This window comes from Lontra canadensis, unplaced genomic scaffold (genome assembly GCF_010015895.1).
Source record: "Lontra canadensis isolate GAN:19392208 unplaced genomic scaffold, GSC_riverotter_1.0 scaffold16, whole genome shotgun sequence".
In the NCBI taxonomy this organism is placed as follows: Eukaryota; Metazoa; Chordata; class Mammalia; order Carnivora; family Mustelidae; genus Lontra; species Lontra canadensis.
The window spans coordinates 22,961,965-22,988,144 of NW_022631010.1; the positions used below are offsets into that span (position 1 = coordinate 22,961,965).

General features: G+C 40.6%; 1 protein-coding gene and 1 long non-coding RNA gene across 5 annotated transcripts in view; both read left to right on the forward strand.

The window, feature by feature from the left end:
- The first annotated feature begins 1,051 nt into the window (after window positions 1-1,051).
- On the forward strand, window positions 1,052-14,388 carry LOC116868754. 2 transcript variants are annotated; one of them, XR_004382885.1, is made up of 4 exons: window positions 1,052-1,096; window positions 1,552-1,677; window positions 1,778-1,868; window positions 14,333-14,388. It is a non-coding gene; the product is annotated as an uncharacterized LOC116868754 (long non-coding RNA). The 2 variants fall into 2 exon arrangements; XR_004382884.1 differs by lacking the exon at window positions 14,333-14,388 and adding an exon at window positions 4,027-4,103.
- Window positions 14,389-15,679: 1,291 nt separating this feature from the next.
- Window positions 15,680-26,180, forward strand: part of KIZ (kizuna centrosomal protein) — a 127,510-nt gene continuing 117,009 nt past the window's right edge. For all 3 annotated transcript variants that reach the window (XM_032859308.1, XM_032859310.1, XM_032859309.1), the window contains exons 1-2: window positions 15,680-15,796; window positions 24,589-24,651. In XM_032859308.1, the coding sequence (XP_032715199.1) occupies window positions 15,708-15,796; window positions 24,589-24,651 (152 nt within the window). In that variant the 5' untranslated portion in view covers window positions 15,680-15,707. The remainder of the gene's footprint in view (window positions 15,797-24,588; window positions 24,652-26,180) is intronic.

Genomic DNA, 26,180 nt, shown 5'->3' on the forward strand with positions numbered 1-26,180 from the left:
CCTACCAGCGCATATGCTCTATAGTGTGGCCTTACCACTCTCCCATAAAAAGATGGAATCTATATTTCCACCCTCTTGAATCTGAGTGAGCCCATGAATGCCTTGACAACTAAAACATAGTGGAAGTAACAGTGTACTAGCTCCAGGCGAGGCCTTAACTCACCTAGCAGCTTCCATTTCCTGTTTCTTGGAATGCTGCCTCCTAGACCATTCCTTCTCAGAACGCAGACACTATGCTGAGAGAATTCCAAGGCAACAGAGAGGGATCAGGTTGACATGGTCAAGAGCCTGAGCCAAGCTTCCAGCTGATGGTCAGCACCAACCACCATGGGAGTGGCCCTTCTTGGGCATCCAGCCTTCAGAAGACATATAACTGTAACCATACAAGAGGCCATATGATGTCTGGATTTTATGTGTCAACTTGGCTATGCTATAGTACTCAGTTATGTAATCTAACACTAATACAGTTGTTGCTATGAGGTATTTTGTAGATTTAGTCAACATTTAAAATCAGTCAACTTTATATAAGGAGATTATCCTCAAATATGTGGGTGGGCCTTATCCAATCATGAGGGCCTTAAGAGAAAACTGAAGAGAAGAAATTCTGCCTTAAGACTGCTGCCTCAATTCCTAAGTTTCCAGCCAATTCCTTAAAAAGCAGATTTTAAAAGGTATACATATATGATTATATAATATGATAAATCACATAATATTAATTTATATTTATGTTTATATTTATTTATATAATGACTATATTATTATGATTATATATTATAATTATTATATTTATATAATTTAATTATATTTATATATTTTTCTTCTATAATGTAATTATATAACACATTATGTAATACAATTTATATAATTATTATAACTAGAATTATTTATATTTATATTAATTTGCATAATGTATTATAGTGATATATACTATTTATAAATTATATAAATTATAAAACCAATTACATATATAAATATGTAATATATAAGTATTTATATTTTATATAAATGGTTCTGTTTCTTTGGAGAGCCCTGACTGATACAGACTCCAAGGAAGAACCACCCAGCTGAGCCCAGTCAACTCACAGAACCATGAAAGGTAATAATCGTTTATCATGTGACATTAGGTGTCAGAACAGGAATTGACAGAGCCTACTATTTCTGCTTCTCTGGGGGTCTCAGGTTCATAATTTCTATGGTGAATATCTTCTTCTAGAGTTATTTTTTAGATCTTTTCAAAATTTCTTGTTCTCAAATTCCCAAGACTCAGTCATGAGCTAGAATATTTTGCTATCATTAAATTTATTAATACTGAGGCAAGGAAAATATGAAGCACCTAATAAAAAATGATAATATGGGTGAGTTATAAAAATTGTAGGACTTAAAGAGGTTATGAAATTAATTAATTAGTTGATAAGTTAACATGAAAGAAACTTTATTCTGCTTTTTCTATAAAGTTGCTTAAGTAAACCTTAAATATTTCTGTGGTTTTATGATGAGAGAATTCTTATTTAATGCTTCTGTAAAACACAATGACATTGACCTTGTCTACAGGCTTTCTACAGCACAAGAGGTAATCATTTTTGTCAGTAATGTGGCCAAAATATTCCAGAGATGTAGCTGAATATCTCAATGGACATAACATGAGGTCAAATTATTCTCCTACTCTTGGAATGCCAGGTGCGTTTTCTGAGATTTGGGAAGTCATGGGAACTCTTTGTCTTCCTCTTCTACTATGATAGCAGATAATTCTTTCCCTTTCTATCCTTTTATTGCTCAGAGATAATGAAGTCACAATTTCCAACGTGTTCATTAGAAATTTATTGTTATAGAGAGAACCAGCTTTGAAATATTCAAGGAAGCTTGAAAAGGTAAGTAATTTAGGGAATGTTGGAGAAGAAATCCCACATGGTATTGAAAATGGGGAAGTGATAGAGAACCTTGACTGTGCTCTAGGGCTTTCTGACAATCTTCCAACATTCAGCTGGCCTGAGGCCCTCTTTTCATACTGCCGCTCCTAGACCACTGAATCATTTCATCCCTTCTTTTTATTTAAAATTCATTCCATTGATTTAGAGTTTCTGCTTGATAATATAGAGAGCTGGAAAGAGTGTTGTTCCCAACTTACAACAAAACCCAGAAAATCAACAAATACATAACCAGCAAGTAAAAAACTCATTTTCTTGAATGCACTGAAGTTCTTACTATCACAAGGCAACCAACTGGCCCAGGACTTAGACTCAGGATGAGACCTCCTTGAGCTCAACCCCGTCCACCTTCCAGCTTCTGAGTACATCCACCAAGTTCTTCTACCCAAATCATGTTGGGGGAAGGGACAGCTGAACAGTTTCTTTTTAAGCAAGGTAGTAGATGACAGCAGCCCTATAATGAGTCTAGAAATCAGTCTTCCTTCTTCAGCTTTCTTCTTTTTTACAGTTGTTTTGGGTATTCTAGATTCTCTGCATATGGATTTTAGAAATGACTTGTCAATTTCTTTTCTTTCTTTCTTTTTTTTTTTTTTTTTTTAAGATTTTGCTTATTTATTTGACAGAGAGAGAGATCACAAGTAGGTAGAGAGGCAGGCAGAGAGGAGGAAGCAGCCTCTCCGCTGAGCAGAAAGCCCGACGCGGGGCTCGATTCCAGGACTCTGAGACCATGACCTGAGCCGAAGGCAGAGGCCCAACCCACTGAGCCACCCAGGTGCCCAAACCTTGTCAATTTCTACAAAAAAAAGCCTGCTACAATTTTGATTGGAATGCCACTGAATCTATAGATCAGTTTGGGGAGAACGGACATCTTAACAATATTGAGTCTCCTGACCCAAGTTTCTCTCCATTTACTTAGATCTTCTTTAATTTCTCTCAGCAATACTCAGTTTCCACTGTATAAAACTTCTGCATCTTTTGTCATATTTATCCCTAAACATTTCATTCTTATGTTATTATAAATAGCATTTTTAAAAATTTCAATTTCCCATTGCTTGTTGCTGGTATATAGAAATACACAGATTTTTTAAAAATACTTGTCTTTTGGGGAGCCTAGGGGTGGTTCATTGGGTTAAGCATCTGTCTTCGGCTCAGGTCATGATCCCAAGGTTCTGGGATCGAGCCCCACATCAGGCTCCCTGCTCATCAAGAAGTCTGCTTCTTCTTCTCCCTCTGCTCCTCCCCTGCCCATGCTTGCACTCTCTCTCTCTCTTGCTCACTCCCTCTCTCTCAAATAACAAATAATCTTACATTTAAAAAAATTATTTTAAAAATTGATCTTTTATCCTACAACCTTAATAACATCATTTATTAGTTCTCAGCAAACCAGCAGAAACCAGAGGTCAGCCATAGCCTGGTGTCCCTGCTCCCTGTAGCCAGCTAGAGGACATTGATCACATAGATGACCATGGGTTGACCTCTATTTCTCTGTGGGATCTTGAACAAGAAAATCAACTTTTCTGAGCCTCAGGATAATAATTCTTAACTTGCCGCACTACATTAGAATTGATGGGATCACGTATGTTAAAGGCCCACCCAGGGTAAACATTCAGTATATGCCTGATATTCTAAGCCCCGTATGGAAATTTCTTTTTTTCCCCCAAAGATTATTTGAGAGAGAGAGAGAGAGAGAGAGTATGTGTGTGTGCAAGCGTGGGGAGGGGCAGAGGGAGAAAAGCTCTGGAGCAGACTGTGTGGAGCCACCCATGGGGCTCAATCTCATGACTGTGAGATCATGATCTGAGTGTAAACCAAGAGTTGGTCACTTAACCAACTGAGCCACCCAGGTGCCTAGCGGTGTATTGAAATTTCTTGTGTACCTCCGAGTGCTAAGCAGCCTTTAGACCCAGAGTCAGTGCTCAAAAAGTCCTTACTTGCTGCCCTACCATGACATACTCCATCGAGAAGCTAGGTTGTTAGCTAATGTATGTGCCTATTTCCAAACTGAGCAGATTCTGTCCAAATCCATTTTCCCCTGGGCCCCTGGAAATGATCTTCACAGTTTCTCTACAGCCAAAGGCATCCTGTATCTCTCTACCTGAAGGTGTTCTTTGGTCCCGGGGCTGCCACAGAGAGTGCACAAAAGATTGGAAACACCAGGAGCAAATTCCCATCAGTGAGTGATGGGAGTAGACAAATAATTAAAACCCTACTTCCTCATCCCTCAGTCCGGATGATTCTGTTCTATTTTACGTAGTTGCTGTGGTGTCCCAGTTGAATTGAGTAATAGCTGCACATGGTGGTAACCTGCTCATTAAGGAACCTTGTTATCTGCTTCCTTCCCTTCCCAGTCTTGCACACCCTCTTTCTCAATTGCTTCCTGGGATCACTCACTAAACAAAACAATTGTGTGAAAGAAACCCTTGCTTTGAGATGTGCCTTTGGGACTCACACTAAAGCGCGTCATTTAACAAATGATTAAACTAATTAGTAGCTGAACTAGAGTTAGAACTCCTTTCTCTTGGCTCTAGATTATGTCCTTTCGTTTTACTCAATGTGGGAATATACACTTGAAACACTGATGATACAATGTTGAGCAGCATGTACTTCGATACTAACAATGCAGTACTAACTCTGCCATGCTTGTCTCCTAAGGCTGTTATTACAAAGTAATAGATCTGACTCTATGTAGTTTCAGGCAGCAACAGAAACAGCTAATGATTGAAGGTGGGGCTCAGGTATAGGTCACGAAAGCCAAAGAGGGATAATTTCTCTAAGAAAATGGAGTAGAAGTGGTTTGGACTATTAAAAAAATCTAATGGAAATTGGGGAACGGAGCCCTAAAATAGTAGAGCACATCTGTAATTATGACTTAATGATGCAAGTTTCAAAAACACTAGAGGTATCAGCTGGCAGCACTTATGGGATCACGTTTCCATAAGCATGGCACGTGTACACATCTGATGAATGACCTACTCATAGTGCCACAGTGGGGTGACAGTGGTGTACCAGAAAGATGCCTATCTCTGTGACATTATAAAGCCAGTTTTTAAAAAGTAAATAGTTACTGCATTAAATGTCACCAAAGTCAATGTCATAGTATATAAAATAAAACAGGTCCATTGAGTGAAGAGTGATTAAATTGTTTCATGTAATACCTGTAAAACAAAACATCTTATAGCTATTTAAAAAGAATGGTATGGATCTATAGCTCTCCATATACTAATATAGAAAGATTTCCAAGTATGTTAAGCAAAAATGCAAGATGCTCAAGTGTGTAATGAATAATACCATTTATATTTTAAATGATATAATAGCTACATAGATAAAACTATATAAATATACATGTAGACACGTGTGTTCAGAATAACTCAGGAAATCTGATTTAAAAAGTGGTAGCAGTATCTGGTTACCTCTGAGAAAAGAAACAGAAGGGCCTGGGGGCAGGGATATTTTCACTCTATATCTTTTCAGTTGAATTTTGCATGACATATTGCTTTAAAAATAATAAAATATAGGAGAACTCTTTTGGAAGCCAGCTATTGCAGAAAGAAACTACACCACTGAATGATGCAGGACCATATAGAAATAGAGTTTCAGCCAACAGCTATACCAAAGCCTAGATATAAGAGTGAAACCGTCTTGGACATTTCAGCCTAGCTGAGCTCCTAGTTGAATGCAGCCTAATATGCAACCCAGATCGCCCAGCTAAGCCCAGCCAAGTCACAGATCCATGGGGAATAATAAGTCATTTTTCTTGAAAACACTAAAAAGCACACACACACACACACACACACACACACACACACAGACATGAGAGGAGAAAGTAAAGAAATACATGAGGGGGAAAAAAAAAGAACATTGAGTGCAAAAGAGTGACTTTTCCAAAGTAGAATTTTAGCTCACTTTCATTGCTGCTAAGCAATAACAAGTGGTTAACTGTGTAAACACCAGTTGGTGGATGAGGGTATTCTACAGTAGGGGTCCGTCCAGTGATACAGTGGAAAGCATACAGATTTAAGACCTCAGCAATCTCTTTAACCCCGGAGCCTCGATGAAACAGTGATGATAACACACACTTTGCAGAGCTCTTGTGAGGCTTGAAGAGGATTCCTAAAGATAATTCTGTCACTAGAAGATAATGGGTATATAATTGTCATTGACTTCTTCAACCACTGCTATCCACCTCAGCTGTATCAGTTACCTGATGCTGCATAACAAATAACAAGGATCAGTTATTACCTCATAGTTTCTGTGGACCAGAATTCAAGAGCAGCTTGGCTGGTCGGTTCTCTCTAGTCAGATGTTGGCTAGAGCTGCAGTCATTCAGGAAGTTACACAGGGCTAGAGGATCCACTCTCACTCACTTGCATGGCTGTTAAGTTGGTACTGGCTGTTAGCTGGAAGCTTCAGTTAATACCCAATGGCCCCTTCCCAAGGACTACTCAGGTGTCTTCACAGTATGGTGGCTGGCTTACCTCAAAGAGAGCCATCTATCCTAGGATGTCACTACTGTAAGTGTGAGAGGGTGCTATACAAGGGCACAAATTCCTGTTGGAAAGGAACACTGAGGGGCTGCTATGGGTTGAGTTGTGTACCCCCTCCCAAATTCATTCTGTTGAAGCCCTAAGCCCCAGTACCTCAGAATGTAACTTTATTTGGAGATAGTCTATTTCAAGAGGTAATTAAATTAAAATGAAGTCACTAGGGTGGGACTAATCCAATATACCTGGTGTTCTTATAAAAAGAGATTAGGACATAGGCTGGTACAGACGGAAGACTGCGTGAAGACATAGGGAGAAGGTAGCCACCTGCAAGCCAAAGAGAGAAGCCTCAGAAGAAACCAGCCCTGCTGAAAACTTGATCTTGGACTTTTAGCCTCTTTCAGACTATGAGATAATAAGTTTAAGCCATTCATCTGTGGTACTTTGTTATGGCAGTCCCAGCAAACTAATGCAAGGGTCAATGTGGAAGCTAACACCTATATACTGATTATCTTATTGCATTTAGAAAATAGTGGCTTCTTCAGACACAAGGCTACATATTGTATAATTCTATTTATATGAAATTTCCGAATAGGTAAATCTGTAGAGACAGAAAATAGATGAGCAGTTATTAGGAGTTGAAGTTCCAAGGAATGAAGACTAACTGCTAATGGGTATAGGGTTTCCTTTGGGGGTGATAAAATGTTCTGGAATTACAGAGTGATAATGGTTGCACAAGTTTTTGACTATACTAAAAACCACTGAATTGTATACTTTAGAAGGGTGAATTTTATAATATATGAACTATACTGTAATTTTAAAAAAATGGCTTCTTGTTACTATATCTGCCCATCAATTGGTATTTTGGGGTAATCTTTTGGCTGGGTTCTCATCCTGGAGCTGGACTGAAGAACACCAAAGAAATATATGCCAGTCTTCCTCCTTGCAGAAGTCTTACGATTGAGTTATAGTAATGAAACACAGTTTTAAAATACTCCCAGTGCATTATTTAAATAGATGCCAAGATTCCCGATTGAGTCCAGCCCAAGAAAACCTACCACAGGGGAGAAGCAACACCTCTGCCATGCCTCCACAGGCCCACTCCAAGATCTGCTCATGCTGCAGTGGCCAGCCCACCCTAGTCATGCATTACCTCTCATGCTTCAGTTTCCCTGATCCAACAAACACTTGCCATGTGAGGAGCAGTAGAAGGTAGCAGTTGAGTGTTTGTGCTCTGTACTCTATTGTGTAGGTTATAATACCACGCCTCCTCTTATGAGCTGTGTGACCTCAGTTGGACTGTGTACTCTTGATGTGCCCCAGAATGTTTATATGGAAGATGGGGGTAATACTTATAAAGAGCTAGGAATGAGGTAAGCCTCCATTAATGATAGCTATCTGATGGTATTTATTGGCGCATGTGTGTGTGTGCACACACAACCATTAACAAAATGAACCAGTTGCCATCCTCTTTAGTTACATTTAAAAGTCCTAAGAAATTAGTAATGCTCCTTGTCTTCAGGGAGACACTGGAACCATTTGCTTACTGGATGGTTTCTATGGGCCAAGACTGTGCTAAGAGCTTCTCAAATGATACCTTATTCACACCTCACAGTAACTCTGTTAAAAAAGAAAAAATCAGGGGCACCTGGGTGGCTCAGTGGGTTAAACCGCTGCCTTCGGCTCAGTTCATGATCTCAGGGTCCTGGGATCGAGTCCCACATTGGCTCTCTGCTCAGCGGGGATCCTGCTTCCCTTCCTCTCTCTCTGCTTGCCTCTCTGCCTACTTGTGATCTCTCTCTGTCAAATAAATAAATAAAATCTTAAAAAAAAAAGAAAAAATCACTATCCTCATTTTTGAAATGAGCCAAATGAAGCACTCAAGATGTTAAGAAATGTGTTCACACAGCTAGTGTGAGACAGGGTCAAGATTTGAACTCAGATCTTCAGATGTTAAAGTGTGTGATCTTTTGAAGATACGGTGCTACATGCCCCCTCCCAAGTCCTTGATTTTTACTCTTGAGAGGTGGTAAGTGAGGATCCCTCCAACTGTTGGGGCTGAAACTGAATCATGGATTGAGATTCCCAACTGAGCACCACCTACCAAGTTCTTGGTGATAAGTTCAAGTGACTTGACTTCTCTGAGAGGGTATGTGAAGACTGAAGAAGGAGGATGGAGAGAAAGCTTGAGAAATGCCTTCAAGAGACAGACAAATGGTAAGAAGCAAAATGTGGGCCCTTACCTCTGATGACTCTCTCCATCTCCCAAAGGGATATTCTCCTTGCCTTCTGAAGAAGTGATGGTAACTTATGTTTATTGAGAGCTAATTCTACCAGACATGATTCTAAGTGCATCACACAGTCACTGAATTTAATCCTCTCAACACACCTGAAGAATTTGGGGCACAGCAAGTTTAAATAATCTGCCCAAATTTGCGTAGCTTGTAAGAGGAGGTGGTACTATACCATGCAAAGCGGGACCTGAACCAAAATCCCCAACCTCTGGATTCTACCACTTCTCTAGGACACAACGGCAAGCATTTGCTGGAGAGGGGAGGGTGCTCTGTGTGGTAGCCACCATCCAAGAGCCCCAGGAATGAGTGAAGTCAACATTTCTACAAAGACACATGCTATAGATAATTGCAGACAATGAGAAGTGGAATATTCTTCACCTGGCACCCTGTCACCTTATAAACATAAACACATAGCCATCAAATGAAATGGTATTTATTATGCAAAACCCTTTGGTTTCAACCTGTGTGTGAGTTATAAGAGTAGGCCCAGAGCATCCCTTTGTTTCCAGTCCTTCTAATTAGGAGTACTTGTTGAACCCTGATGAGAAGTGCATCCAAGTACAAACAATTATGAAATCCACCAAATGATTTTTGAGGAGAATCACAGCGTTCAAAGGTTGTTCACACATGACATCAGCACCTACAGGGCTGCTGCTCGTGCAGCCAGGGATCCACAGTGGCAGAGCAATCCCTGCCAGGCAGAACCAAGCCACCATTCAGTCCTACAGGGAGAAAAGAATACATACAAGGATTTGGCACTGCAGGTCTACAGCCTCTGAGGATTCTTCTTTGTCAACAAAGGGATAGTCCTGAAGACCTCATGAAAGATAATTCAAGGACTTCCATGGAAATCATAGGTATGCAAGAGTTGTGAGACCAAGTGAACCCATCTCATTTAAGAAGTCTCTAGCTAGAGGGGCACCTCAGTGTCTCAGTTGGTAAACATCCAACTCTTGGTATCAGCTCAGGTCTTGATCTCAGGGTCCTGAGTTCAAACCCCAAGCTGGGCAGCACACCCAGCATGGAGCCTACTGAAGAAGAAGAAGGAGAAAGAGGAGGAGAAGGTGGTGGAGGAAGAAGAGGAGGGGTAGGAAGAGGGGAAGAAGAAGAAGCGGAAGAAGTCTCTAGTTAGAAACATTTAAATGGGGGCGCCTGGGTGGCTCAGTGGGTTAAAGCCTCTGCCTTCGGCTCAGGTCATGATCTCAGGGTCCTGGGATCGAGCCCCGCATTGGGCTCTCTGCTCAGCGGAGAGCCTGTTTCCCTCTCTTTCTCTCTCTGCCTGCCTCTCTGCCTACTTGTGATCTCTGTCTGTCAAATAAATAAATAAAATCTTTAAAAAAAAAAAAAAGAAACATTTAAATGGTCTGTTATTCTATATCTGTTATTTATCTTTCATAGAACTTGTGTATTTTAGAAACCCAAATATTATTAGCTTGGCTTACATAATAAGTAAAATGAGGAAATCTATGTTTTCACTTTGTTTATTGAACTCTTCACTCAATTCTTATTGTTTCAAATTATTGTTATAAATTCCTTTGAGCAAAATTCTCTCAGTAACCTCATGCTCTCCTGTATTATTTAAGGTTCTCCAGAGAAGCAGAACCTGTAAGATGGTAAGTAGATAGATAGATAGACAGATAGATAAGAAAGATAGATATGTAGCTAGATGGATAATCTGGAGAAAGAGAGAGAGAGTGATATATTTTAAGGAATTGGCATATACAATGGTAGGGGCTAGCAAGCCCAAGGTCTATAGGGCAGGCCTGCAGTCTGGACATTTCAGCAGAAATTGATGCTGCAGTCTCGAATCCAAAGACAATCTGGAGGCAGGATTCTTTTTTCTGGGACATTAGTCTTTTCTCTTAAGGCCTTCAAGTGATTGAATGAGGCCTCTCCAATTATGGAGGCAATTTGCATTACTCAAAATCTACTGATTTAAATATGAATCACATGTTAAAAATACCTTCACAGCAACATCTAGACTGGTATTTGATCAAACAACTGGACACCATGGCCTAGCAAACTTGGCACATAAAATTAATGATCACACCTCCCCTCTTGACCACCATCACCTCCCACCAAAGATGGCATCTCACATTCTAGTTCCTACCTTTCTACCTCCCAGTAACTTATGATCTTCCCCTTATCCATCTTGTCACTTTTTCTCTTGATCTGCACTGTCCAACATTGTAGCTGTCCTACTAATCCATGTAATCACATTATATGTCCCATAAAAATTACATTTTAATTAAAATTAAATGAATTTAAAAACTAAAAGAAATTAAAAATTCAATTTCTCATTTGCACTAGCTTCATTCAATGGCTCAATAGTCACATGTTGGACATATTGGACTATCATATTGGACAGCACAGAATAGAACCCTTCCATTATTGCTGAAAGTCTCATTTAACAGAGCTACTGTAGATGCTTCTTCCTCAGACATTGACTCTTAACCTCAGAGTTCCAGGTTTGCAGTCTCCTTGACCATCTGGAGAGTCCTATAAATCTTCTTTGAGAATGTTGTGGAAAGGCATTTTGATGCACTTGTGTAATATCGTTCTACGACATTCTTGTGTATTAATCAGGGTAAGTAATGCCAGCTGCTGAAACAAACAACACCCAAATATCAATGGCTTAATACAATAAAGGCTTATTTCTTGCCCAAGTCACATCCTCTGCTCTTTGCAGTCATTCTGTTGTCTTCCAGAGCCACGGAGTTCTCCACTGGAATCTCTGCATATAGTGAGCCAACAAACGGAAAATGGGGAAGAGAGTATAGGATATTTGAGGACCATACCTAGAAGCAGTTGCATCACTTCCATTCACATTTCATCGGCCAGACTGCCACAAAGGATGAGAAATGTAGTGCCAAAGAGAAAAATGAACAGAATGGTGAACGCATAGTGCTATATGACAGCATGTGGAAAAATGCATTTTGTCAGTGAATACTATTCCCCCAAACAATGACACATGTGTATGTAAAAACCTTCCTGCTATTCCCCCAAACAATGACACATGTGTATGTAAAAACCTTCCTGCATACATTATATTTTACACATCTCATACAGGAAAATAAAAATATCAGTAGGTATCGATGAATAGCAAATGGTGAGTTTTAAGGCCATATAAAATGGCAGTTAAGAAAGCAAGTTCCTTGCAACTGCAAAAGGTCTGCATCTGAATTCTAGCACTACTGCTAGCTGGTCAAGAATACATAGTCATTATCATTGTCATCTACCTAAGATGGCATAATCTTAGGCCAGTTGCTTAAGCTCATGGTGCCCTCAAAGGACCATCATGAGGTTTAAATGAGGCAATAAATACTCACACCAGTGTAAATGCTTAGTGACAAAGGGGTCACATACATACATATATGTGACAGCTTTTTCTCCTACCTTTTCTTTTTTTTTTTCCCTCCTACCTTCTACTTTCGAGTTCTTGCTTCTTACAAACCGAATTTTTTAATAGCATGGGATGCAATTTCTAATATTTCTGTATAGAGATTGCAAAATCAAATATTTTTCCATGTTTGTGTTTGTTGTAGGTTTAGTTGTGCCCCCCCCCCCCAATTCATATGCTGAAGTCCTAATTCCTAGTACCTCAGAATGTAACTTCATTTGGAACTAGGGTCATTACAGATATAATAATTAGTTAAGATGAGATCATACTGGAGGAAGGTGGGCTCCTAACCCAATATGACTAGTGTCCTTATAAAAGGAGACATTTGGAGACATGCATGCACACAGGGAGAAGACCAGGGGAAAATGAAGGGAGAGATCATGATGATGCATCTGAGAGCCAAGGAATGGCAAGGATTGCCAACAAACCAGCAGAAGCTAGAAGAGAAGCATGAAACAGATTCTTCCTCACAGCTCTCAGAAGGAGCCAATCCTGCCAACACCTTGATCTCAGACTTACAGCTTCCAGAACTGTGACACAATAAATTTTTGTTGTTTAAGCCATGCTGTGTGCAGTACTTTATTATGGCAGCTGTAGCAAACAAACATAATATCCAAGCAGCTATTTGACTCAAATATATAGGATCTATTTTTAAAATGGCATTTAAAAATAAAATTTAAATCATAAAACTCTAATTTCAACATATTTCTAACACCAATTTTCAATTCATCAACCTGTTTTTGAGTTTACAAAAGCAGCAGCTTCTTATGGGTCACCCTAGGATCCATGACTATAAGGATAAAACACTGGCTTTCCTTGCTGTTTGTTTAGTGGGGCTCCTGGGGACCCATACTTAGAACTAAATTCACTGATACCACACAGACTTCCAGCTGCATGACCTTGGCCAAGTCCCTTACCTACCCTAAATCCTTTTCTTCCTCTAGGAAATAAAGGGGTGACTAGATTCTAACTTCTACCTAAGACATTCTGTAGCTTATAGGAAGCCTTGCTGCTCCAGGTAGACTTGCTGGCCTGTAGTCCAGGTAAGTAAACACAGAGCTGCTTACAGAAATCAGCTCTGCTAATATAAAGGGATTTAAGAACAATATTAAAAGACAGTACTCCGGCAAATTAAATATTCAAAGTGAAGAACACTGCATTTTGTTAAAAGTGTCAACATTTAGAATGCATAATTTTAGCATGAATACTCCAGAAATATTCACTTAGTTTGCTATGTTTTATTATTAATAAAGAAGGTCTTGCATCTAGATTTGTCATGTCCTTAATAAATCAGCTATAAAATGCAAATTATAATTATTTTGAATTATCTATTTGCTGTTTACTTATATTTAAGTTTAGGCTCCTCTAAGATGTTCTAAAAAAAATTGATATGCTAAGTAACTGCTTCATCTGCTTACCCTGTGTATTTGCTGAAAATAATTAGTTTATAAATTGAGGGATATTTTTTCCCTTAAAAAAACTTATCTCCGTGAGGGTGAACCTAAATAAAATATGCTAAAATATGCATAATTTTTGCCAGTGTGGTGGGTAAAATGTACTTTGCAGTAAAATCAACAAAAATAAACCTTTGTACATAACCACGGAATCTATTTGATATAATGATTTACTATAACAAATAAAAAGCATAACATTAGTACTATCCTTAGACCCAGGCAAGAGGACCCCTTCCTTGGTTCTATATATTGCATGGGCTGTTTTGGCCCTTTTCTGGCCATGCTACTCCATACAAGGCAAAGAGGCCCCAGGGCCAGGGTACATATTTGCCTGGAACTTACACATACACACGCCCTTCTAGAACATGTTCCAGGTATGTACAACGCTGACATTCTTTTCTCAGAGGGGCCCAAGCTCCTTTCCAAGGCCTGTAGAGACCTCTATCTTGGATCATTCCTTCAGGGGTGACTATCTCTGGTTCCTCACCATTAGACTTGATGTGTGGCCAAAAGAAGGCTAAGGTGGGGATTAGGATAGAGTGGGCACTTGTGGGCTATAGGGAACACACACATCCCTGCCCATGTAGGAAGCTCCTCACAGTGTAGGACCAAGCCAGAGGTGGTAAATAAGAGGGTAAGTAGCAGAAGGAGTCACAGAAGTAAATTCCCCTGTGGCTTTCCTGGTTCTTATGAAGGCACATTGGTCAAGGTAGGAGGAGAGAACATAGTTTAGCTACAGCTTGTCAACATAAGTTATAATTGTTTAATACTTCAACAGATAACACGAAGGCCTCCAAGTACTCTTGCCCTGGACCTGGAAAATATGAAGAACAGGCTGAGTAACATCGTAATTTTATATTGCCAACCTTTAAGTGGTCCATCTATCTTGCTAATGATCAATTATTCACCACCTGAAGTCACACCTTGCACATAGGGATAAGTGAAATTAATGGCTGAGAAAAGAAACCAAGTGAAGAATAAGAGACCCAAGGAACTCTATACTGTATTTCCTTTTCTTCTGCTCTGTGGGTTTTGGAAGAAGTTTTTCTTCAGGAAGCTTATTCTCCAAGATGACGATGATGTCTATAAAGACTGATGCTTACCATGTGCTGGGCTGTCTTATAAACACTACAACACATGAATGAGTTATTATAACAATGGCATAGGTGGGTCCTGCACTAACAGCTCCCCCTTTTACAAGAGGAAGTCTGGCCATCAAGAGGGTGATCTGCCTGCAGTCACACAGCTGGGCGAAGGAAAAGCCGGCTCGAGACCAGGCAGTCTAGCTCCACATCCCTGCTGAAGAATTCTACAGGGCGATTGCCCACCGAGCCACATCTGCACAAATGTCTGCTTCATAAGCATCTAGTTGGCAACTTTTCCCTCCTCACCAACCAGTGATGTCACCTGCAGCATTTAACCATATCCTTGGGTCAGTACAGACTTTCAAGCGAGAAGTTGTTCTACTGTCAGAGCTGAGAGCAGTTTCTTAGCATCCTGGGTTTTATCTTTTTTTTTTTTTTTTGTGGTGTTTTTGTTTTTTGGTAGGAAAACAAGTTTAGCACAGTGCCTGCACTCAAAAATCCTGGAAAAAGGGAGGGAGAGGTGGTAGGAAAAAGGAGAGAATGCACCTTGGAAAATGAAAGTAGTTTGATGCCAAAGGCAAAACTGATCAGGTGAATTGCTCCCGCCCAGCGCCTCCAGCCTCTACCAAGGTGGACAGCATAATCAGGACCGGCTTCTGATTGGCCTTCGGTGGGGCTCCTTGCCTCGGGGAGGGCCAGCGTCTCTCCAGTGAGAATTCTGAAGGGTGAGGGGAAAGGGAGACGCCAGACGAGGGGCGGAGAAGTCTGGGAACCGCGCCCATACGCCCACAAGATTCCCCTCTGGCAGCACGGTGAGAGAATCCGCCAGCCTTCTTGGAGGCGGCCAGCGCAGCCTCACAAGACGCCCCGCCTCCTCCCCGCCCCTCCGCGGCGTCTGCCCCGCCCACCCACGCTGCCCCCGCCCCTACAGGGCCTCGGTCCCGCCCCCTGCACCGCGGCTGGCGCCCTGTTTACCCGCGGTGCATGGTGGGGCCGTCGCCTCGGACAACCGGTCCCCACATCCCGGGTGGCTCTCCCTTGGCGGTGCGGAACGAGCGCGGCGGCGGCATGCTTCCATCTTCCACATCGGCAGCGCCTTTGGCGAGCCCCGAATACTACGAGAGGCTGGGCCGCCTCCAGGACCGGCTGCGGGACAGGTACGGCCTACTCGGGGCGGGGGCGGGGAGTGGGCCAGGCCGACGGTCAGCCGGTGCCTTAACTCCGGTTCCTTTCCACTCCCCCCGCGGTGTTTCCCTGGGCCTGGATCCACCCGCGACGCCCCCCAAGCTCCAGTGGGGCCTAGAGGACAAAGTTTACCAAATACTGTGCCCCACTGCCCTTACTGGAGGTCTCCCGCCAGAAGATGCGGCTTCATCCTTGAGTTTGCCCAGAAGTGAGAGTGGGAGTACTCCTGTCTATCACTCTCAATCAAGCCTTGTGAATTTCTTTACGACCTTCTCCACGCCTCCTTCCCTGTCTCTCTTCAAATTGTCATCCCACCCTGACAGCTGCACTGCATCAATGGTGACAGGTCTCGGAACACAGGCGGGAGTGTGTGTATGTGTGTGAACATATGCCCTATTTAAAGAGATGAAATTTACAGAAGTCCAGCTTCCAGAGGGTTCATGATACTTTGAGACATGAAACATGAGAGCCACTGAAAACAACTAGATCTAAGAGCACAGAGAGAAAATTATAAAGCAATTTACTATAAATAACCACATAAAAGATAAGTTGTTGGAACTATTATTTAGCTGCTAAATTAATTGGAGTTGGAAATCTCATTAGCTGACAAGAAAGGAAATAGATATTTGGATCTCTTGATAAAGTGTTTAATGAATGTTAAAAGTTACAAAATCATTTCAGTGAAGAGGAGAGCTTTGTGTGTGACAATTCTAAAATGACAATAATTACATGTCAGGTAAAGGCAGAAGTAAGTGGTTATGAAAAGGAATTATAGTCATCTTATCCTAGATTTAATTCTTGTCAAATATTTATAGAGCATCCACAACATGCCTCCTTAATTGTCCTCACTATATTTTACCCCTTAATCTTTTTCTGTATCCTATTTTCTGACACACTGTCACTTACCCACTCCAGGAACCTCCTTACCTCCAACTTTTAAAAAAATCACTTCCTGTAGTGCTTTCCCTATGGCAACTATTGATCAACCCACTTCCTAACTTATGTGATCTCTATTTTTTAAAAAAGATTTTATTTATTTATTTGACAGAGATCACAAGTAGGCAGAGAGGCAGGCAGAGAGCTGGGGGGTGGGGAGCAGGCTCCCTACTGAGCAGAGAGCCCGATGTGGGGCTCGATCCCAGGACCCTGAGATCACCTTTAACCCATTGAGCCACCCAGGTGCCCCTGTGATCTCTATTTTGATAGCACTGTACGTAAATGGCTTAAGTGACTTGCTTCCTGCTTAGAGGGAGAATTCCAGGAGGACGGGAACCATATTTAGCTGGATCTTTAGCTGGTAATAAGAGTACCTTAGGAGAGGAAAGGCTTGACAAATGTTTGTTGAGTGAATGGCAGAAATCCCAAAGCCAATCCATCCAGGGTCCAGGAGTTACGAATGTCTTGTATACAAAACTGTTGCCACACATTGTCACTAAATCATTACAATTTTCTAGTCAACCAGGGAAAGGGAGCAGTGTGGTATTTCAAAGACAGTATTAAGTGTCTGTACATACCTTATAATTAAAAGACAAGACACTGCTCTGTATATCAGCACACCTAAAGTGCTTTTGACTCTATTCTGTTAGAAGAGTAGCTTAGTTATCACCAGGCCTTTAGGTATTTGTATGTCTTAGCCCATGTCTTAGCCCATTTGTATGTCTTAGCCCATTTTAAAATGGGTCCAAATGGCATTCTTTTTGAACTAAGCTCATTATGAGTTATCATTTTTGCTTCCTATGCTAGGAACACCTAGGTGCTTCTAGTACTTATGGTATAGTAACTATGTAATGATTAGCACTCACTTTATGTTTAACACTTAATGTTTTAACTGTTAAGTAAGGTGAGTCTGTTGAAATTATATGAATTATATGAAGAATTCAAGTCAAATTTTATATGAAGAATTCAAGTCAAATTTTATAACCTATGGTTCTACATTTGGAGTTTTAAAAAAAAATTTAAGTTGGTATAAATCTGTTGCTGTGTGTATTCATCTTTCATTTCATTAAATTTTTTAAAAGATTTTATTTATTTATTTGACAGAGAGAGAGAGAAAGATCACAAGTAGGCAGAGAGGCAGGCAGAGAGAGGGGGAAGCAGGCTCACTGCTGAGCAGAGAGCCCGATGCGGGGCTCGATCCCAGGACCCTGAGATCATGACCTGAGCCAAAGGCAGAGGCTTAACCCACTGAGCCACCCAGGCGCCCCTTATTAAATTTTTTTAAGAGAAGAAGCAGGGAGGGGCAAAGGGAGAGAGAGAATCCCAACCAGGCTCCCCATTGAGTGCAGAGCCTGACACAGGGCTTAGTCTCACTACCCTGAGATCATGACCTGAGCCAAAATCAAGAGTTGGATGCTTAACCAACTGAGCCACCCAGGCACTCCTTATTTTTCATTTTAAAAGTCCATAACTTTTATGTTATGCATAGTAAGTACAGAGGCAGATAACTTTGGATGCAGAGAAACTTAGGTTCTGCTCTACAACAGTTGTGTGACCTTGAGCAGGTTGTTCAGTGTCCTGAACCTTGGTTCTGCACCAGAAATGAGGAGCACTGAATTATATGTATAGTAAGGCCACAGATTTGTTTTTTTCTCTAGTAATGAGCTTCAAATGAAGAGTTGAAAGCTGTAGTTTTGCAGAGCAAGTAATGAATATCATTGTTTGTATCCTATTTGAGTGTTTGAATGTACCTGCTTTTTTGTTTAGTTTAGTTTTGTTTTTTTAACCAATTACAGTGACCAGAAGGAGTCTAAAACTTCAGAGTCATTTTAAAGGCTGCATCTCTGGGTCATCACAGCTGCTTTATCGGTCCAGAAATTTCCAGGGGAGGGAAATAAAAGCAATCTGCTCTTTCCTGGCCTTGTTAGAGCTGGCTCATTGCTGGTCTAATATAGCTGGTCTAATAATGGGGTCTTTCCCTTGTAAGTGGTGTTTTTCTAGCCCAGATTGTCTCAGCTATAGTCACACATAGATGTACTTATACATTCTTAATTTTTTCCTCTTTGCGTGTGGTGTTTTCTCTGCACTCTGGTGAAATCAATCAGAATCTTAAAGAGCCTGATGGAGTGACTTGTTACAGTGTGTGTAGTGACACAAGCCTGGTAGAAACATGTGAGTGGAATTGACTCTTACAATTACATAAAAACATCCCTTTAAAAGGCCCATTAACCAGCCCCAGTTCTTTCAATGCCAGTATTGATTCAGAGTGAGATATCATAATAGTCCAGAAATTGATTCTGAGATATTAGTTGAGTAAAGCTGAAGTTGGCATTGAGACAAAAACAGAATAACAAGTGGAAAAGGAGAAAAGCAAACCATTTGGCTATGCTCTTAAGGACCACCCATCTGTGTAAACCTTTAATTGGTCCAGGTGAGGGGTGCAGGTGACAGAAACCATGGGCTATGGGTATACATCCCAGGGCTGCGTGTTTCAGAGATTCTGAAATAGAGCTTTAGTATGTAGGGGTTGCAAGATATTCCTCCCCATAAACCTTTCTCTGGGTTTTCATTGGGGTAAATATCTTGTTTTAAGTCTTACATTTAAGATAGAAAGGAAGGACAGCATTCAGAAGCTCTGCAGTGGGGATGAAGAGGTTGTGAAAAGGTCCTGTGTTGAAGAGTTAATGAGATGAACATCACGTTGGTAGTGGAAGGCCAGGAGGTGTTTGTGATTTTTCACCATATGAAGTGCCATAATAGTAAATATGACCAACAGATGTGTGTATCTGCTGAAGACAGAGCAGGAACAAAGAAGTTCTATGTTCATGATTAAAAAGAATTTGTAGGGTGCCTGGGTGGCTCAGTCATTAAGTGTCTGCCTTTGGCTCAGGTCATGATCTCAGTGTCCTGGGTTCAAGCCCTGCATTGAGCTCTCTGCTCAGTCGGAAGCTTGTTTTTCCCTCTCCCACTCCCCCTGCTTATGTTCCCTCTCTTGGTGTGTCTCTCTCTGTCAAATAAATAAAATCTTTAAAAAGAACTTGCTGCACAGGAGGTGATGGATTCCCAAAAAGACCTTTTGTCCAGAGGTCATAGGTGGATTTTCAAAATTATTTTGAATTAAATTAAAGCTTACAGAAAAGTTGCATGTGTAGGACAAAGACTTCTAGTATTCTCCTCACCCAGATTGCCCAACTCTTTTTTATTTTTTAAGATTTATTTATTTATTTATTTATTTGAGAAAGAGAGAGAGAGAGAGCATATGTGGACAGAGGAGAGGGAGAAGCTGACTCCCTGCTGAGCAGGGAGCTGGATGCAGGTCTCCATCCCAGGACCCTGGGATCATGTCCTGAGCCAAAGGCAGATGCTTAACTAACTGAGCCTCCTAGGTGCTCCCAGATTCCCCAACTCTTAACATTTCTTTATATTTTTTTTGTTTTTGTCTATCTGCCTGTCTAAAATCATTAGACTTTCCTGAACCATTTGAGAACTACAGATATCATGCCCCATTACTCCTAAAAACTCAAGTGTCTATTTCCCAAAACAGTGATGCTCCCTGACATGGATATACCTTATAGCTCTCCCAATGAGGAAGTCAACACTGATTGATACCAGTCCACAGACTCCAATCAAATTTTACCACATGCTCATTTTGCCAAGTGTCCTAAGACTGTCTTTTTACTGGTTCAGGTTCCCATCTTTGTACCCATTTGCCATGTCTCTTCAGTCTCCCCCAGTCTGGAGCTATTCTGTAGTCATTCCTGACAGTTTTTAGAGTACAACTTTCATTCCAGCGGGTGATCCTCTAGCTGGATCTATCTAATGGTTACTCATGACCAGACTCTGATAACACTTTCTTGGCAAGAAAAGCACAGAAGTGAAGCATGACATTGAGGCACAAAGTCATTGACACACTTAAGGATCTTTCTGTCTTTGTCATTTAATGACAGCTCACTGTCCAGTCATTCATTCTTCATGAACTAACTATCCTATTAATCATGAAATCTTAGAAGAGGCAAAAGTGGCTAATAAAAATTTCTAACATGGAAGCAATTGTGCCATATTTCACTTCTCTTCTAAGTTCACTCTTATTTTTAAATTTTCTTTTATTTAAATTCAGTAAATTAACATACAGTGTATTATTAGTTTCAGAGGTAGAGTTCAGTGATTCATTAGTTGCTTATAATACCCAGTGCTCATTACATCACGTGCCCTTCTTAGTGTCCATCACCCAGTTACCCTATCCCCCTAACCCTGCCCTTCCAGCAACCCTGTTTGTTTTCTGTAGTTAAGAGTCTCTTATGGTTTGTCTCCCTCTCTGATTTTGTCTTATTTTATTTTTCCCTCCCTTCCCCTATGGTCCTCTGTTTTGTTTCTTAAACTCCATGTCTGAGCGAAATCATACGATATTTGTCTTTCTCTGACTGACTTATTTCGCTTAGCATAATACCCTCTAGTTCCAGCCACATCATTGCAAATGTCAAGATTTCCTTCTTTTTGATGGCTCAGTAACATTCCATCGTGTGTGTGTGTGTGTGTGTGTGTGTGTGTGTGTATCACTTCTTCTTTATACATTCATCAGTCAGCGGACATCTGGACCCTTTCCATACTTTGGTTATGTGGACATGGATGCTATAAACATTGGGATACGGGTGCTTCTTTGGATCACTGTTTGTGTCCTTTGGGTAAATACCTAGTAGTGCAATTGCTGGGTTGTATGGTAGCTCTGTTTGTTTGTTTATTTATTTATTTATTTAAAATTTATTTTCAGCATAACAGTATTCATTGTTTTTGCACCACACCAAGTGCTCCATGAAATCCCTGCCCTCTCTAATACCCACCACCTGGTTCCCCCAACCTCCCACCCCCCGCCCCTTCAAACCCCTCAGATTGTTCTTCAGAGTCCATAGTCTCTCATGGTTCACCTCCCCTTCCAATTTCCCCCAACTCCCTTTTAAATTTTTGAGGAACCTCCATACTGTTTTCCAGAGTAGCTGTACCAGCTTGCATTCCCACCAACAGTGTAAGAGGGTTCCCCTTTCTCCGCATCCTTGCCAACATCTTCTGATTCCTGAGTTGTTAATTTTAGGTGTTCTGACCAGTGTGTGGTATTTCATTGTGGTTTTGATTTGTATTTCTCTGATGCCAAGTGATGTTGAACATTTTTTCATGTGTCTGTTGGCCATTTGTATGTCTTCTTTGGAGAAATGTCTGCTCATGTCCTCTGCCCATTTCTTGACTGGATTTTTTGTTTTGGGGGTGTTGAGTTTGATAAGTTCTTTATGGATCTTGGATTCTGGCCCTTTATCTGACAAGACTTTTGCAAATATCTTCTCCCATTCTGTAGGTTGTTTTTGGTTTTATCGACTTTTTCCTTTGCTGTGTCAAAGCTTTTTATCTTGATGAAGTCCCAGTAGTTCATTTTTGCTTTTGTTTCCCTTGCCTTTGGAGATGTGTCTAGCAAGCAGTTGCTGCAGCCGAGGTCAGGTTGCTGGCTGTGTTCTCCTCTAGGATTTTGATGGATTCCTGTCTCACATTTAGGTCTTGATCCATTTTGAGTTTATTTTTGTTTATGGTATAAGAACCTCATACAGGAATTCAGCAAGGTGGCAAGATATAGAATCAATGCACAGAAATCAGTTGCATTTCTATACACTAATTCTGAGACAGAAGAAAGAGAAATTAAGGAATTGATCCCATTTGCAATTGTACCAAGAACCATAAGATACATAGGAATAAGCCAAACCAAATAGGTAAAGGATGTGTACTCTGAAAACTATAGAATACTTATGAAAGAAACTGAGGAAGACACAAAGAAATAGAAAAACATCCATGCTCATGGATTGGGAGAACAAGTATTGTTAAAATATCTATGCTACTCAGAGCAATCTCCATGTTGAGTACAACCCCTATCAAAATACCATCGACTTTTTTTTCACAGAGCTGGAACAAATAATCCTAAAATTTGTATGAAACCAGAAAAGACACCCAATAGCCAGAGGAACATTGAAGAAGAAAACCAAAGCTAGAGGCATCACAGTTCTGGACTTCAGGTTATATTACAAAACTGTAATCATCAAGGCAGTATGGTACTGGTAAAAAAAAACAGATCAATGAAACAGAACAGAGAACCCAGAAATGGACCCTCAACTCTATGGTCAACTAATCTTCAACTAAGCAAGAAAGATTATCCAATGGGACAGTCTCTTCAACAAATGGTGTTGGAAAAATTGGACAGCCACTTACAGAAGAATGAAACTGGACCATATTTTTACATTTTACATAAAAATAAGTTTACTCTTACTAATGACAACATAAATATGTGTGTGGTGTTACCACTTAAAAAATGGTGTCTCTATGATTTCTTTTCCTTGGGTTCTTTTTTCCTTTTTTAAACATAGGCACAGCCTAACTAAAGAATAGATTATGTTCCTCAAGCTAAGATTTGGTGTTTGGATTTTGGACCCTGTTTTCCCCTTAAAAGAATTTGGTTAGATGGTTGTTTCCGTTCTAGATTATGCTAAGCAAAGAAATTTACTTAACTTCTAATGTAGCTAATAGAGTAACTTTTGAGATTTTTTTTTTAAAGGGAAAATATATTTGAAGAAAACACAGAAACTAATAATTAAGAGCTCCCAAATGTGGCATGGGCTCAGTACCTTTCCCTCAACAGGCCACTTGAGGTCACCTTCTGTTGGACTCCTTGTCTTTGATTCACAGTTGTTTTTTTTTTTTTTTTTTGCCCCTGGCATTTTTCTTGAAGACTTACATAGTTTTTCTTTTGAACTTTAGTTAATGTTAATTTAGATTAGCAATTTGGCTTCAGTTGAAGCTGGTACTTTGGTGGTGGAGCACAACCTCCTGTGGTTACCCCCACCCCATGGCTAAACCCCCCAAGGGCTCTTTCTGGAACTGGGATGGCTAGTCCCATTCAGCTGTTTTACCCCCTAGCCCCTTGGTTTTGACTGTTGTTACCTCCCCTGCTGCTCAGTTTCCCTTACCTCTTAACAGGCTTGAGTGTACAGATGTGCAGGGTAAGCTTTGTCCTCTAACTCACTGGCAGCACTCTTCTGAACAGCACAAGCTAAGTCTTTATTGGTACTAGCTCCAGGTTGTAGCAGTCAGTGACAAATCATGGTGATGTCACAAAGTTATATAAAGAAACTCCTCCAAATATGAAGTAGTAGTGTTAGGGGACTTGGTCTTCATTAACTGTGAATGGAGCTAGGTGCACTTTTCAGAGACTTGGTTCTGCCCAGGCTTATCTGGCTAGGAGCAGAACAAGCCACCAGTCTGCAGTCCAATGTGGATTTGCAAAGTATGTTGTCTTGACCTGGTGGAATCCCCATCTCTCAAATGCCACTATCTCAGAAAAATCTGGCCATAGTATATTTTACATATTTATCTTGTTTATCGTTTTTTCTTCCCTCTAGAAATTCAGCTGCCTGACAGCAGAGGTCTTTGTCTGGCTTGTTCACCATGTTAGTCTTTAGGCCTAGAACGGTACCTGATTCATCACAGCACTCAAGAAATACTTGTTGAATGAATGAATCTGCTTTCTAATCCTTTCTTAGTGCCTTTCTCCCATTTACTTTGAAAATCTTGTTCTTTTTGCTTCATACTGGTATTATTTTGCTTTTTAGATTTCCATGGCAACTGCCAAATATTTTTGTGTCTTGAGTTTCAAACAGCTGGCATTTTCTGCTTTTTAGAAAGACCAGAGAAGCATTCTCACAAAGGTGTAATTTCAAAAGAGATCATGTTCTAAATCCAACTGCCTGTTACTTATCAGTGTAACTTATTCATAAAATCTTTTCTTTGTATATTATAGTGAAAAAAAGAGACTGGACCTGGAAAAGGAGCTTTATGAATATAATCAATCTGATGCATACAGGTAAGATGTGACAGTGATAACAGTCTTTAAGCCAGTTGGCGGGTGTTAATCAATAAAAATGTAACCCTAATGTATGTTACAGATACCATAATTGCAGTACTTTTACTGTTCTCTTATGTCTAATGTGTAATCATTTCCAGTAACCACTGAAATTTAATATAACCACTATCAAATGTAGGAATAAATTTTGTTAAAATTTGTGTAAGATAAAAATTGTTTTACTTTCACTGTTTGGTACTTGTGGTATTTCAGGAATCTATTTAGCTTCCATAGCTGAAGAATAAGATGCATTATATAGTCTTTTTTTTTTTATCACAATTTAAACACATTGAGCCTGCATGTTGATTAAGGCATAATGACTGTAGCTGGCTTTTCAACCAACTGTTGAAAGCATGATGTCTCATTTGTTCATGGATACTTGACAATGCCTGTGAAAATTATTATGAGCAATGGATAAAATACTGGTTTATTCTAATATGAGGAGCCAACTTTTAATATTTTTAATTCTGTTTTACAGAAACTGAACTTCATCCTTAAGCCAAGTGTGTGGTATTACCTCCAATGTTATTCATATGAAAAGTTTCTGGCTATGATAGCACTGATTTTGTGATTTAGTCACATGATAATATGAGTGAGAAATGAAAACATGTCATTCAGAAGCGAGAGAAAACCTTAAAACCAAACCGCCCATCAGGTCCATTTGTTTCCTCATATGGTTTTGGGATTCAGTGGACTTCCAAGTATACCAGTCACGGTGGACAGCGATATGTCCCCATTATTTTTAAAAGAGATGAAAAGCCAGTGAGATGGTGCAAGAAATAGCAATGGTTGTGGATGTGATGGCCTCAGAAGTGGGCCCAAGTCTGAGAGCATCTGTGGCAGCTGCCATTTTGTAGCCCTGCAGCTAAGGGGATGGCCAAAGGGATGGAGACTTTTCCTGCAGCCTATTCCTGGCTTTCTGGGGATCTCTATCAAGCTATCAGTTTGTCAAGTTGGTTCCCCTCTCTTACTTAGCCTCTCATTTCCTGGAAGACAGAGGGAATGATTTGCTAAAAATGTACTTTTTTGGACTGCTTGACAGAATAAAAATCCAAACTGTCTAACATGGCTGTTTCAATCTTGTCCCTCCTCCCTGTCCGGAAGGCAGAGCCTGAGACAGGGGTTTGTGTGTAGATGATAGTTTATTTTAGGAAGTGGTCATATAAAACTGGTGAGCTGAGCTGAGAAGAATGAAGTAGGAGCCAGTCACTGCTGTGGGCATCTGGGGCTCCGTCCTTCCAGACCTTTAGAGGAGGCTTATAGCCTGATTCTCTGCTCCTCAAGGGAAGGAAGGGGAGCTGTTTACCTGCAGGTAACCCTGCATTGGGCAGGGCCCCCCCAAGGAGTGTTAATGCCTTCTCCCATCCATGTTGCAAACTCAGAGGAACAGCTCTGGGAAAGCAAGATACCAGATGCAGCCAAGACAGGTGCTACCAGGTGGCTGCAGCCATGACTGGCAGGGGAAGAGCTGGGCCTAGAGGATGTGAGGA